At 40.0% G+C, this 16,024-nt stretch overlaps 1 protein-coding gene across 2 annotated transcripts in view; it reads left to right on the forward strand.

Annotated features, from left to right (window-relative positions):
- JAKMIP2 (janus kinase and microtubule interacting protein 2) overlaps positions 1-16,024 on the forward strand; it is a 129,072-nt gene that overhangs the window by 68,526 nt on the left and 44,522 nt on the right. For both annotated transcript variants that reach the window (XM_084883163.1, XM_084883164.1), the window contains exon 2: positions 9,995-10,271. In XM_084883163.1, the coding sequence (XP_084739289.1) occupies positions 10,143-10,271 (129 nt within the window). In that variant the 5' untranslated portion in view covers positions 9,995-10,142. The remainder of the gene's footprint in view (positions 1-9,994; positions 10,272-16,024) is intronic.

Consider the following 16,024-nt stretch of genomic DNA (forward strand, 5'->3'; position numbering starts at 1 on the left):
TTTTTTTTACTAATGGAGGCTTTTGTAAATTTTATAATGCAGTCTTGCTAATTTTAAATTTTAATTTTTTGCACAAAAATATGATTGCTTTAGGTTCATTGCATGTTCAGGAATTTTACTGTGAGATGAACTACCAATAGAAATTTTACTTATTTATTTATTTATTTTTAATATATTTTATTGATTTTTTTACAGAGAGAAGGAGAGAGGGATAGAGAGCTAGAAACGTCGATGAGAGAGAAACATCGACCAGCTGCCTCTTGCACACCCCCTACTGGGGATGTGCCCGCAACCAATGTACATGCCCTTGACCGGAATCGAACCTGGGACCTTTCAGTCCGAAGACCGACGCTCTACCACTGAGCCAAACCGGTTTCGGCACCAATAGAAATTTTAGTTACTACTTCAGGAACAGCTTTTTGTCCAGTACAATTAAATTTTCTTGAATATTCACTTATTTCATTTAGCCTAATTAAATTAATCTGAAAACTTGATTACTATTTTACTGTCAAATTTAATAGTCTATCAACAATCTTAGTTTACCCTGTAAACATTAGTGGAAAGGATTATTTGCATTCTTGAGTAGGCCCTGAGCATTCCTGGTGCTAGGCTGAATTTAGAAATAAGGCAGCTGCTGTCCTCCAAGTCTCTGTCTGTTACCTGGGTCCTGATCTGAACTGGGCCAAGTCTCTGTCTGTCCGGGTTAAGGTGTTCTTGATTCTTTCCAATGAAAATTTCACTTGGCTCTATTCATTTACCTCAACAAACATTTTTATTTTTGAGTACCTATTGTAAGGCATGATCCATATTTCTCTTGAGGGCTTATTTTTCATTATCTGTAATATTTATGATGATGTGGGTTAAATTGAATATTACACATATCAAAGATAAGTTTTTAACAAATTGCTTGAATTCATATATATTATATATATATATAATTTAACATAGTTCCTGGCTTATATTAATTACCCTGAAAATATAAGCTCTTGTTATTTCTAAGCACACATACAACTCCTTTCATCTACTAATGAGTGAGTTTTTTGATGATACCCACATCCTTCCAGTGTCCCATGCACAAAGGTTGGGTGTCATTTTCAAACTTTCTTCTCTCTTTCCTATTTCCCAACAATCAACACATCATGTAGATTCTTCACACATCATGGACAAGCTGGAGAGAAGAGTTGGGGTTTAAGTCCATAAAAAACTTCAGACTAAAACACATGTACCTCTGCCATGTACTTCCAGTAAAAGAATTGACCTCCTAGCAACTCAGTTCTCTCATGTATAAATAGGGAATACTAACAGCATATATCTCATAGTTTTAAATGGTAGGATGGACAAAAATTGCTGCCTTATGCAGTGCTCAGCACATATTAAGTGCTTAGTAACAAGATGATGTTGAGTGATGATGAAGAAAATGATGATGGTGAGATGAATGAGTTCCTTTAGCCTAGAAAAGAAAAAGCCCTTCTACTCTACATCCTAATCCAAACTTCATCTACAGATGAACATTGGCAATGGATGCCTATCTGGACCTCTAACCTCTAGCTCTTTCTGATTCATTCCACCCTACGCATAACTTCAAGATTAATATTTATTTTTAAAATTGTATTATGCCTCTTCTCTTAAAAGTGCTTATCGTACTTAAATAAGATGTAAATTCATCATCAAGATACTCAAGACATGCATAGTTTATCCTTACCTTATTTTTTTTGTACATCCATTGGTTTCCTACAGTGAACCTACCACACTGGGCTTGTGATCTACAATTTATTCCTCACACTTACCTTCCACTTGTCCTACCTACATGCCTTTCCTTGATTCCTCCTGTTCATCTTTCATTGTCCTGGCCCTAAACATGAAGCCCTCTCTTTTTGTGAAGTAATTTGTTTATTCAGAATCGGTTTTATGCCTGGCACTGTACTAGGCACTGAGAGTCAACAAGAGCCAGAGAGACACAGTCCTTGCCCTCATGCTACTCTTCCTCTTGTTGATGTGTATGTGTGACTCCCCACCCATTTGGCACATAGTATATGCAGCCTTGTTTGATAGATATTCACTGAGTGGCCAGATTATTATGATTTCTGAATACACAATAATCTGGCCACTCGGTGTATATCCTATATAATAAAAGGCTAATATGCAAATTGTCCCCTCAACCAGAAGTTCGACCAGCAGACCCTACACCTGCACAATTTATGTACTGGGACTCTAATATATATATATATATATATATATATATATATATATATATATATATATATATATATATATATATAAAGTGGCCAGATTATTATGTGTTCAGAGATCATAATAATCTGGCCACTCAGTGAATATGCCTGGCACTGTATACAACTGCATCATCTTCACTATAACATAAAACTTTGCACATAATTATACTTCAAGATATAGCTGATCCAGTTTTTTAAATTATTTTCCTATAGTTTAGGGTTCACATTGGGATTAGGTTGACAAACAGAAGTTAGTCTTGCTTCAAAGACCCCATCAATTGGGGGTGGTGGTGGTGGTTAAACATTGGCCTCTGGGACAAAACTCAAAACAGAATCCTAAATGTTAAAAAATTGAATAATCTATATATATTGTCCTATAATTCATTATACTGCATCATATTATAATGTGTGGAAATATTGATAGCCAGTTTCTTTTGAGTAGCATGTAGAAAATTAAATGCATTTCTTTATAATAGAACCATATTGTGTATCTAAAAGTTGTTTTATTCAAACTTTATGTACTTTTACTTAAATTACATTGATCAGAGTAAATCTTAATACAGAAATTGTTCTGCCTTTTTAAAAATAGTAAGTACATGTTATGCATGTCCTATTTATAGAAATTTCTGCTCATGTTTGACACTGCAGAGATGCCTTTATAAAAGTTTTCCTTTTTTAATTCAAGGTCTTTGAAAAACAGTCAGTAAAGAAACAACATAATAGGTTATACATGCTTCACTTAATCTAAAATAGAAAATCTTGGTGTCATTTATAAATATAATTATCTGAAGATGACTCCTTTAAATGCTTTGAGTATTCATGTGTCGGTTTGCTTTCAATAACTGTACATACAGAGCAAATGCCTACTTAAGGCACGGGCTCCGATTCGCTTTTCTTGCTCTGCCTGACCTTAAAAACATATCTGTTTTCCACTGTGTTTGAGATTCCCTTCCATTTCCAATGAAGTTGGTACTCTCATTCTACAGCAGCTGTAAAATAATTTGAATCCAGAAGGAAAGGACAATACAAATAAGAATATGAAGCACTGTGAGATTAATTTTGCTAAAAGAGTACAATGCAAGATAACTTAGTGCGAAGGAGTGAAATTAAGCTTGGGAATATGAAGGATAGCAGCAAGGATTATGAAATCTCAACACATGGTTTAAATAAAAATTCATTTAATCGTATTGTTTATTAAATTGTTACACCAAGCTTTAACTTTTGCCTGAAATCAAAACTATCATTCAAGGGCTCCCTCAAAGTAAAGGGAACTTCCATAATAAACTTTATTAAAATGCTCTGGACATTGTGAAGGCATTGTGAAAAAATTTTCTCAATCACAGTATTTTCCTTGGGTCAGGATCAGTGTTAATTAAATTGAACTTCATGGTGGTCATTGTGATAGATACTCTGAGGACAAAAGGAATCAACACAAGGTTTTACTCTTAAGTGGCATTCAGTCATTCACCTAAAGAATAATTATAATATAAATGAACATGGTCATAGACTCCTAACTGTACTTTCTACATCTGTGGTTATTCCTTTAGTCCATTCCGTTCTCTGTTGCCACAGGACTATTACTAAAACCAAAATGTGGTCTATATTTCTATATCTTAGAAATAGCAAGATATCCCCTCCCCTACACACTTCTATGGGGATGAACATAGTTTATACTGGTCTCTACCAGCTGCTTCCTGTCTGCCTCTGTTAGCTCTTTTTATTTCCTCACCAAACTCTTATCTGTATTTTTCTCCAGAGCATCCTTCGTATTCTCTTTGGCTTCTAGACTTTTATACTCAACATTCCTTGGTCCCCCTCCAACCCTTTGCTGACTGATTCCTCCTAATCTTACAGCGCTTTGAGATATATACTAGTATATTACTGTTCCTAAGGTGTCTTTCCTATCCCACCAAGACCCTTAGGATTCTTACAGCCTATGATATGTCCAATTACCACACTATAAGAAATTGCTGATTCTTCCTCTTGGAAGGACAGGGACCCTGTCTCTTGTTTCACACAGACATCCTCTGCCCTCCAGATGTTTCATAAATATTTGTGGATTGATAAATTAATGCATTTAAAAATGAATTTTGTAAGAAGTGCCTTCAGGTTGAAAATGGAAACCAAAGTGAGGGAATAACTTATTTTAGCATCAGGATATGGTGAAGAGGTATAAAGGAAAACATGAGATGACATTGGATCTGGTCCCTAAAAGATGAATAGGGGAGAGTTAGGGAGTTGAGGAAGAGAAATGAAAGCTAAACAACAAACTGTGTGATCAAAGTCAAGGGTTTTCAGAATAGATCAATTCTGAATGACTCCAACCTGCTTTGGATCTCAACTTAGACCTCTCCAAGCCTTCCTGACAACCCCCCTTAAAGAAGTTAGATATTTCTTGTACATGTGCCAAGAGCTCTCTCTTACTTCAGACTGTATGAGATATAATGTGAAGTTTTAATCCTGAGATCTAAAAAATAAATCCATCAAGAGTAATAGCATTATTTCATATGAAAAAAATGTAACGTGTTGACTGTAAATAATTTATAATAGTTGCTGTTATTACTAAGTGATAAAAGAGGGTATTCAGCAGAATAGTAGAGAGACAAACAAACATAAAGGGTCATACGAGCCTGATAAATACAATCCTGAAGATGCATAATTACTACTATGTTGAATGTCAGCCTTTCAGATTCATTTTTTTCAAACAGATATATAAAGGGTTCCATACCCACAACACCACATTTTTATATAGGGAAATTAGAACTCCATGGTTGGACTGGCTTACACAGCAGCCCCCTCCTCTATATTAATTTGCTTTGTCAAGTTAATAAATGCATAGTGAGGCATTTTTCCTGCACAGAGAAGGGTTCAAGAAGTGACAGCATGGTCCATAGGTCACCAGGACTAAAGTAAGTTTAATTCATTCAGTTTAAACAGTAACACCTTCTGAATCTAAAGCATCATCTTTGGAAATGAAGGAGGGAAGGGCTTAAATGAACAGATTCTGGTAGAGTGGACATATCCAAATGTTAATTGTGGGGAAGTGTTTGTAGCCTTTAGCGTCATACATATGAACTCCACCTATTTTATATTACAGTTGATTTTCAAATCATAACTCAGAGGCAACAACCTTATTGGAAGCACTAAGGTTAATAATAGCTTTATTCAGCTTATAGCTTAGGGCAGAACCAGCTACAAAGCCAGGACTCCTGGGTAACTGTGTCAGTGCTGGTCCCATTTCCCCCAAAGCATGAATTGTTTTAGTCTTTCCAGGGATCTCTGAGCTTTTCTTGGCCTGTCTTTTTATTAACACTAATGGGTAATAAATATTTTTCCTCCTTTAAAATTTAAGGTGGCTTTAAGTAAATAATTGGGCCATAGAAAATAATAGCTATGATATTGTTAATGATAATTTACTAATCATTGGACACACTTTGACTTATTTATTTCTCATGATAGCACAATGAGGTAAACATATTCCTTTCCACATTTTATAGTAATATCCTAAAACTCACTGAATTATGTACTTTGAAAGTGTGACATATTGTGATCTAAGTGAAAGCTTTCAAAAAATAAAAATAAAGGCAGTCCAAGGTGATGGCGCATTGTAGTGAAATGACATATGAGAATCATAAGGTTGCTGGGCACCCATCAATGCTGGAAGAGACTTTGGAAAGCTCCCCTCCACCCGAGGGGTGTGTAGGACCACAGTCACAAGCAGCTACTCCCTTTGCGATATCCATAAGTCAATGCTACCAGTAACTGTCTGGGATGCTTTTTTCTCTCCTGAACATGTTTTCATTTTTTAAACCAATTTCTTTTCCTCAGCCCTTATGGGGCTAATTTAACACTAATTCATAGACCAAGAAATACATGAAGTCAGGACATACTATTATATTTTTTTTGAAAGCATTATACATTAAAATGTAAAGTTGCCTTGTACATTTTTGCTGCAAGAAATGCCAGAGAGCTGGTACTTATTTAGACTGGAAGAGGACCCCAGTTAAAACCAGTAATAATGTGTAAAAGTAGGACATGATTCCATCAAAATCTCCAAGTGGTAGAGTTGCCACCTCCGGTTCATCCCCAGTGGCCATGATCCGGTTCAGGGCTGCGTTACTTCTTGCCTGGACCGTTACTGATGTCCTGCCTCCACATGCTCTCTCTACTACCTTCACTTCCACCACATTGCCAAAGTTCCTTTCTAAAATGCAAATATGAGGCAGTGCAGCTCAGGGGATAAGAGCTTGGGTCCCAGCCTCTCACAGGCTGCCTGGATTTGAATCTGGGTCTCACCACAAAGCAATTCAGTCATCTTAGGCAACTTACTCGATCTTTCTATGAATCATTTCCCCAAATTTTTTAGTGAGCATCAAATGAGAGCAGTATGTTAAGTGCTTAGTCTAATGGCAGGTTCATAGCACTGAGTCATCATAAGCTTTTATTGTTACACTTATATTCAAATGCTGCAATGTTTCTTCATGTCTACATAATAAAATTCTGTTATCATCAATTAAGTCTATTATTGATGGATCATACAGGAACCTGTGCAATCTAACCTCTGGCTGACTTCTCCCAATTCACAGCCTTCTCTATTTTTGACTCCAAGTTTTTCTCAAGCTCTATATTCCACCATCCCTCTTCTATATCAAACAGAAGAGCCCATGTTTCATTCAGGAACACTAACTCTAAGGCTATAAAGTAACTGATGTTTTTCCCTGTGTGGGGTTTGAGAGCAGTTGACCAAAGTACATATTTTATAGGTAAAGCAAACTGGACCTCCTGGTGGCCCAGATAAAGGAGGGAGAAAAGGAGAAATGATGATTTCTAAGCTTAAATTTGGAATGCCTGGGCCTGGAGTGGTGCCATTTGTTGATACTGGAAAACCTGGAGAAGATAAGGTTCTGAGGGATAACTGATAAAGACATCTATATTACCGTATTTTTCGGACCATAAGACTCACTTTTTTCCCCCCCAGAAGTGGGGGGAAAAAGTCCCTGCGTCTTATGGTCCAAATATAGCCTACACATATACTTAAAAAAAAAAAGTTTTTTTACTTGCCCGGCTCTGTGTGGTCTCTGTGTGCTTGCCCAGCTCTAAAATGGTTCTAAATGCTGCTGTTTACTTTACAGGGTTGATTACATGTGTTTATGACTGTGATGTTGGGTTTTAATGCACATAAAATATTTTAGGACACTATTTGTTTCAGAATCTTTTTTTCTTCATTTCCCTTCTCTAAAAACTGGTGCGTCTTATGGTCCAGTGCGTCTTATGGTCCGAAAAATACCATAGTTTGAAATGCAGTCAGATATTCAAGGTTTGAAATGCAGTCAGATATTCAAGTAGATTTGCTAAGTAAGCAGCTGAATATGTGAGTTTGAGGTTTGGGGAATGATCAGGACTATGGATGTAAAACTGAGAGTCATGACTTTAGAGGGGGCAGTGGAGATAACTTTGAGGAAGCTCTGGAGACCAGTAGCATCTAGAGACCAACTAGAGGTTGAGAAACCTGTTGAACATGGACATGTGGGTTTCTTCAGTCGGTACCTGCTTGAAGTTAAGTGTTATCTTATTTATCTTTGTGTCAAGTGGTGTTTGTCATACCAGTGTTCAACAATGCTTGTTGGATTCATTTTAATTCTAGAAACAAAGAATGATGCCTCTTAGAAGTCTCCCAGGCATGCGCTTTAATGATTTGGCAAAACCTGCAAAACAAGCACAAAGGACAACTCCAGCATCTAATTTAGGGTGGGATATTGGTGGACAGTTCCATGCCTACTGGAGACAAGCTTATTCTCCCTTCCCCTTATCTCTTCCCTCTCCCCTTTCCCAGGGGACACATCCAAAAGGCAAGGCCCCAGTGCGCAGGGGGTGGGTGGCAGAAAGCCCAGGATCCCAGCATGGTCTTCAAGGCTGAATACCCGGGTTCTTGAGAGAGAAGCAGCTGCTGAACATATGTGTGATCAGTAGGAATCCCCCTTAGTCCTGGACTAAAGCACATCTCTGTACGCAGTACTCAATTTTCTGTAAGGTTGCATGGGAAACTTTCTCTAGCATCCTATCAAGTTTTTCCATTGACTTTGATAGGTTAGTATTGATATTTTTCTAACCTCCTTTGTTCCTGGGAAACATCTAAGCATGTATAAGTCAAGACCATCCCTCTATTTCTCTCCTCTTGCTACTGGTGTGAGTAAGCCTTCATCATTCTCCACCTTAGCCAGGTTCATAGGCAGGCTCGCTCCCCCCATTCTCTGCCCACTCTGCCACTAGAATAACCACTCCAAAGAACTGCTCTGCTATGCCATCCACATGCCCAGAATTTCAACAGAGGCCCCACTGCTTATTGGGGGGCTGGGGGGGATCCAAAATTCTAAGGTTGGCATCCCAGGCCTCCCACAGTTTGTCATTTCCAGGCAACCTTTTCAGCATTAGTGCCCATAAATCATATCTTAGGTTGTAATTAATCAGCCCCCGTTTTAACCACACAATAGTTACTGTGCTTTCTCTTTGCTGTAGCTCAGCACCTGCCATTTCTTTCACCCAGGATGCTTCACCTGCTTCTCCATCTGTTAACATACTACCCACCCCTCACGTTCCAGGCCAGTGCAGCCTTCTTCAGGGAGCCTTCCTTATCCCATTCCATGGAGAAACCATATCTACACTCTGAGACAGCTGGTTTATTTTTTTTAAGGCAGTTATCAAATAGATGATGATGGTGATGATGATGATGATAATGATGATATAGATGGATATAGATAGATAGATAGATAACATAGAGGTTTTGTTGAGGTGTGGGGTTTTTTTAGTTTGTTTTTTGATGTGTGTGTTGTTGTTTTTTGTTGTTGTTGTTGTTGTTGTTTTGCCTTGAAACTCTTATTTTCAATTTCATCATGTTGTGCGTAGCATAGCATATAGAAAAAACTCTAACAATATTGACTGAATGAATGTGAGTGATCCAATTAACACAGTATAATTAAACCTCACTTTTTACAGTTTAGTTATTTTTTGTATAATTCTAGGTCTTTATAGAGATGTCTTAAAGTTGGGGCTCTTGATGGGGTGATCATGAGGTCTTCACATAGGTGACTTCCTTTTACAAACACTAATTAAATAACCTGAAATGTACCAGGACTTATGATGGATATACTGAGAAGCAAATAGTAAGTAAGAACAACACATTCTGTCCTCACCAAGTTTACAGTTTCACGGTGGTGACCACAATTAAACAAGATGGGCATGTAATAAACTAGCGGGTGTTTCCAGGAGGAATTGATTTGGAAGCTGAGACCTGAGAGTCCTAAACATCAGTCAACCTACACTGTGTGTGTGGCAGGATGTGCGAAGGAGGACATAAGGGAGGGCCACGTGAGGAGGCTGGGCAAAGAATGGAGAAGAGAAACTGAAATAGCAAAAGTCCTATTGGAGGGGAGCAAGAATGAGCAAATGAAAAGACATTCCTTATGGTTAGAATATAAGTGAGAAATGGGGGTAGTAAAGTGAGGAGAATGGGCACAGTTAGACCTGAAGAGCACTCTGAGGTGTGAAAAGATATAGTCGCAGGTCTTTGAATGATTTTAAGGAGAGCACTGAGGTGATCATACTGGCTCTTTGGAAAGATCACTGGAAACTCATATGTGGAATGAATGGGAGATAGTGGAGACAAGAACCCTCAAGAGGAGACTCAGAGGGGCAGCCCAGGCTGAGAGTGAGGGTCAGGTGCCCACCCCGTCTCTGCCACAGCAGTAATGGCTGTCTCTTCCCAGGGCTTCCAGGGCAGCGGCTAAGGAGACCTTACCAAGGACCACCAGGCAGTAGATGCTGAAACATTGCACTCCGGGGTAAGAAACAGGAACATGGCAGCACCCGTGTGAGAGGAATTAAAAACCAACAGACTCCATTTAGAAAGGAACAATGTCCAAGAAAGGGCGAAGTAAGGGCGAGAAGCCCGAGGCACTCATTGTCGCCCTTCAAGCTGCCAACGAAGACCTCAGGACCAAGCTCACAGACATCCAGATAGAGCTGCACCAAGAGAAGTCCAAGGTGAGTGAGGCCCTCAGGGAATTGGTTACTAACTGGACTTAGGAATGTCTCTTTATTTCTCTGGATCTCATAAGTGGATTTGCTAACACCTATCTCACCAGAGCCTGTGTGGACATCACAGGGTCATAGGTAGGAGAGCATTTTGAAATTTTCAACATGCATTGAGGCATGTCTGCTTCCTGTGAACTGGGCACAACTATGTCCACACTACGTTACCTTCTCCATATAATTCTTTGCTTAGCAGGAAATGTTCTTCATCAAACTGTAGATAGACAATCCAACAAATGCCCTCATTTTGTTTTATCTCTCTTCTTCCTTGACATTACTATGAAATTTTAATTATTTCCCTCCAAATCTATTTCTCCTGGTGCCAGCCATAATAAATATTAGGTCGCCCAAAGCCCTTTGCCTCCTATCTGGGCAAAACTTTAACCTTGGATAAACAAACTCCCATGTAAAATTTGTGAAGGAAATATTTTTGTTCCCATGAAGGCACAAAGAACATGTTGTTGTTGTTGTTTTTTAAATTGTTTGCGAGTCAGAAGACCAAGGCATTTTCTTTATCTCTCCTACGGGACAAATTTAAGTGTCTCAGTGTCTCCATCTGTAATTCAAATGACTGCATCAATTTCTCCACATCTTTTTCTCTCAAGCATCGCTGTGCCTTAGCATAACCTCGGGGAACTTATTAAAAATTGAAGTCCCTGTGCCCACATATGAAGGATTCTGATGAAATAGGTGGAGTGAGGACCACGATTTCCATTGTAACAAACAGTGCAGGCAATCCCCACGCGGGCGGTTCTCCGCCTTCATGTTGACAAACACTCCACTCTGCCTTTCCTCCTCTTCTGACAGCCGGTGAACATTCCATTGGCTTGAACTTTCCCTGGGGCAATGTCACATTTCTAGAGAGCAGACTCCTTTCATTGTAAGCAGGACAGGATGACAGAACTGCATTCATAGGAGGAGGCGCTTTGGCCGGGAGACTGGTAACCTTAGACAGCCACTGACTTACAGAGAACAAACCCAGGAGATTTCAGAGAGGCAGGGGCCCTGAGGGCCCCGCTGCTGCCAGTTTTCTACACATTCAGGTCTTTAAAAAGGGGTAACCTGAGCCTGGACCCAGCTGCCGGTTTAATCCAGGACCTGGCTCTGGTGCCTACATCGAGAAGGTCAGCGTGATCTCCCCTTGCTCTCTGACAAGGCTGGAAGCCAGCCTCCTGAATAGAGGCACTGCCTTATCCTCCCCCTGCAGGTTGCCTCCCCATCTCCCCCTCCTTGGCAGGTAATTACAGCCCCAGAGCTGGAGCTAATGCAAAGCCTCCCCGCCTGTCAGCAGCCTTCCCTGAAGAACAAAGGGAATTTCGGGGGGCAAACAAGTCATAAAGCAGTTTTATTAAAATAAATAGGCTTGTGTTCCCAAGGCCCAGGCGTGAAGAGAGAGCATATGAACAGCGCCGAGATGGGAAGGCTCACTCTCAGGTTGGTTCTGAGACTATGATGATAAAATGGCAGTCTCGCTCCTGGGAATAGACTAGAGAGTGGAAGCCTTTGGGGCGATGGGGCATTACTTGTTTTTCTGGAAAGATGGGTCATTCCATTGACATTTACAGAACACCTTGTGTAGGGAGAAGAGTTGTAAATGCTTAGGGCTGATAAGAGAAATAGCTGCACTTTACTGAATGTGCAGTCTGTCACACACTGTAATAAACGCATTTTTCTCCTGGCATCACCCCAGCCCTTCAACTTGGCACCTGAGTGGCCCTGAGCAGACTATGAAATCCCCCGGTGTTTTCTGTCAAAGGGGATCATAGCGGCATCTATTTTATAAGGTTGTATCCCTGTGTGTTAGTTTTTGAGCAGTTAGTTTGTGTCAAGCATGTGAGGTGTTTTAATTCATCATCTCAGTGATAACTTCTTTTCATTTCATGGCACATGCATACTAATCAGTAAAATTCCATGGCACACCACAAAATATATTTTTTTGCTGATCCTACAAAAATAGGAATAATTTTGATTGATTGACAAATAATAATAATAATAATAATAATAATAGTAATTACATGTGCATGTCTGACTCTGCTCTCCATGCATTGTGTTCTGTACATGTCAATGGGAAGAAGGCACCGTGGGGAGAGCAACAGGCCTGGGGTGCAGGGTCAGGGGGGTGTCCGTGCACACAGGAGTTCCCACTGTTGGAATAGCCCTGCAGACTGCAAAGCCTTTGCATCGTCCTCACAGCGAGCGTGGGACAAAGGGCTGCAATGACTATTCTGATTTCACCAAGGAAGAAACCCTTTAACTCGTTTGTTCCCAGTGACCTTTGAGGGCAGGAGCCTAAATGGGAAGCCAGGCTTCCGTAAGGTGTGGCCCGGTGCTCTGTGGCTGCTGGTGCACTCAGAAAACCTCAGCATCCTTCTCTCTCCTCCAGGGACTGCTTTAGAGCCTAAGGGTTCAGGGCCCACCGTGTTTCTTGCTTTTTCTATCTTTAGTTTTTTGTGGGTTTTTTTTTTTTTAATATTTTATTGATTTTTTTTTTTTTTTTTACAGAGAGGAAGAGAGAGGGATAGAGAGTTAGAAACAAGATGAGAGAGAATCATCAATCAGCTGCCTCTTGCACACACCCCAAGGGGGATGTGCCCGCAACCAAGGTACATGCCCTTGACCAGAATCAAACCTGGGACCTTTCAGTCTGCAGGCCGACGCTCTATCCACTGAGCCAAACCAGTTTCAGCTCTATCTTTAGTTTTGTTTTCAGGAAGCCTACATGGCTAAAATCAGGACATGAACAAATAGAACCCTCTGTGTTTCCTCAGGTTGTGTAAAATCTCGCTGAGAAGCACCTGCTGCCGCTTGTCCCTCCTTGGTGTCTGCGGTTTTAGATTTACTTAGCGCCCAGGGAAATCCCCTCCAGCCTACTGTGCGTTTAGACTCCAGCAACATCTGATGCAGATCACCTGAACCAAGCTTTGTTAGCTTGTCTTGCCTTGATAACCTCTCAACCCTCCTCGCCTTTGACAGACGGGACTCTCCAATTTTTAGTCCTTGGTGTCTAAGGTCACATGAGCTCACATTACTGCCACCTTGATCTTGGCAGAATTTACACTGGCATTTGGCAAAGACCAGACTAGAATCGGGACAGAAGAGGAAAATACATGTGAGGCTGTGTGAGGTCTCAGGAACTCCCTTCCTTCTCTCAGAACGTAAGCTTTCCTGCAGAGATTAATTTCCCTAATGATTATATGTTACATGAAACCTCTCTCGCTAGGAGGGATTTGGGAGCTGTATCATTCCCAGCCTGGTCAGGGCTCACCCTCATGCCCTGTCCCAGCCCCACCCCGCTCCTTCTGTATGCACATCATCCAAGGGTCTTCCACGTTAAGGTTAGGTGCCGCCAATGTCAGGGAGCTCAGTGCATCCTGAGAAAACCCAGTTTTACCTTTGAACATCTATTCATGTTAGAAGGATAGTTATTACAGTCTTATGCAACAATAATAACGTTAGTCTTATCATGATAATATGGGTACTTATATTTATGTTGTCGGTATTTATGTAGCATTGCATAGCAATATTTATAAAAATAATATTGTCATATCTACCACGTATTAATGATTATTCACCTCCCACATGGGCAAGCCTTTCCAAAGTATTTTGATACCTTGTCTAAATCATTCCTCAGACCTATATGAGAATGATAGCACCAATCCCGGTTTACAAGCAAGAACACTGAGGCTGAGCAGTGAGGCGGCTTGTCCATGGTTTCAGAGCAACAGAGGATCTGGGCTCTGACCCAGACCTGACCCCTGACCCACACTGGGCTCTCATTAACCCTCTTTACATGCACTTAAGTGGATGGAGACTGTTTCTCACTTTTCCACCTGAAATTCACATGAAACAGACCTACCTACATCACAGAGCTGCCCAGGAGGTTAAATGTACTGAGTTGCGTAAAGCCTTTTCAAAGGTGCCTGACTAAATGCTATTATGTAATCCAACTGAAATTGTTCTCCATAGAACATTTCCACTAATTAAAAATGATTTTTTTTCACTAACTACATTTTTTTACATTTCAAGCATTGTTATTTATACTTTTTCATTATTACATAGGAATAATTCTTGATCTTTCTGTATACTCATTCTTCAACTTACATCAAGATATTAACTTCTACGTCCACCTCTGAACTAGGAGGTCACAGTTCAATTCAAGGGCAGGGTACATGCCTGGGTTGTAGACTCAATCCCCAATAGGGGGTATGCAGGAGGCAGCTGATTGATGATTCTATCTCATCATTGATGTTTCTATCTCTCTTTCCCTCTCTCTTCCTCTCTAAATCCAAGAAGTATTAACACCTATTTCCTTAGTGGTGCAATATGGGCTGCAAAATTTTTCAGAAAATGATTTTATTTGTTTGTTTGTTTATTTATTTAGTGATTTCAGAGAGGAAGGGAGAAGGAGAGAAATATCAATGATGAGAGAGAATTGTTGATTGGCTGCCTCCTGCATGCCCCCTAACAGGAATTGAGCCTACAACCCAGGCATGTGCCCTTGACTGGAATCAGACCCGGACCCTTCAATCTGCAGGCTGATGCTCTATCCAACTGAGCCAAACCAACTAAGGCTCAGAATTTTTATTACAAAATTTTTACTACAAAATTTTTATTAGCTCTTTTTATCTAAATGTCAGTCACATCTTTTGTATTTCCTTCATAGTGAAACACCTTCTCTCAAGCTTTAAAAAAGTCATACCTAGAAAGCCTACAAAAAACTCCAGTTTCCATGACAACCAAAATAAGTTAACATAAAAATACCAAATATAATTCAATGGCTTTGAATTTTGTTTGGATTCTCTGGATTCATTCAAGTGACCAATAAGAAGGTCACTGTTTTTGCCCTAGCTGGTTTGGCTCAGCAGATAGAGCGTCGGCCTGCGGACCAAAGAGTCCCAGGTTTGATTCCGGTCAAGGGCATGTACCTTGGTTGCAAACTCCCTCCCTGGCCCAGGCCCTGGTCAGGGCTCCTATAGGAGGAAACCAATTGATGTGTTTCTCTCACATTGATATTTCTCTCTTCCACTTTCTCTAAAAATCAATGAAAAAATATCCTCAGGTGAAGAGTAACAAAAAAATAAAATAAAAAAGAAGAAGGCCAGTGTTTGTATTTGTTTTTGTTTTCAAGCTAGAATACACAAAGGTAGACAAAAGTAGGTTAAATTGCCAGCCTAAACGATAAATCATAAGTAAGGATTTAAAATAACAACAATAATACTAAGATAAATAATACAATAATAAATAATACAAGAATAAACTCTTCCTCCTACTCACAACTGTAAACCTACTTTTGCCAACCCTGTATTTTTCATGTACCTATAATTTCATGTTTTTATTATTCATCTCTATAGTCTACACATGAAAGATTGGTATTTATAATTAGAGAGAAATGAATTGCAATGTAATACAATCTAAGGTATCTACAGAGAATTTGACATAAGTAATTTTAGATTATAAGTATCTCCTCTTCTATCCAATAACTAGAGGCCCGAGGCACAAAGTTCCTGCACGGGGGAGGAGGGTTGAGCATTATCCCATGCACCCTCTCCAATCTGGGATTACTCTCATAATCCAAGACTGCTGGCTCCCAACTGCTCACCTGCCTGCCTTCCTGATTGCCCCTAACTGCTTCTGCCTGCCAGCCTGATCACCCCCTAACCACTCTCCTGCCAGCCTGATTGATGCCTAATTGCTCCCCTGCCGGC

The sequence above is a fragment of the Pipistrellus hanaki genome (genome assembly GCF_964339955.1).
Source record: "Pipistrellus hanaki genome assembly, chromosome: 5".
NCBI lineage: Eukaryota > Metazoa > Chordata > Mammalia > Chiroptera > Vespertilionidae > Pipistrellus > Pipistrellus hanaki.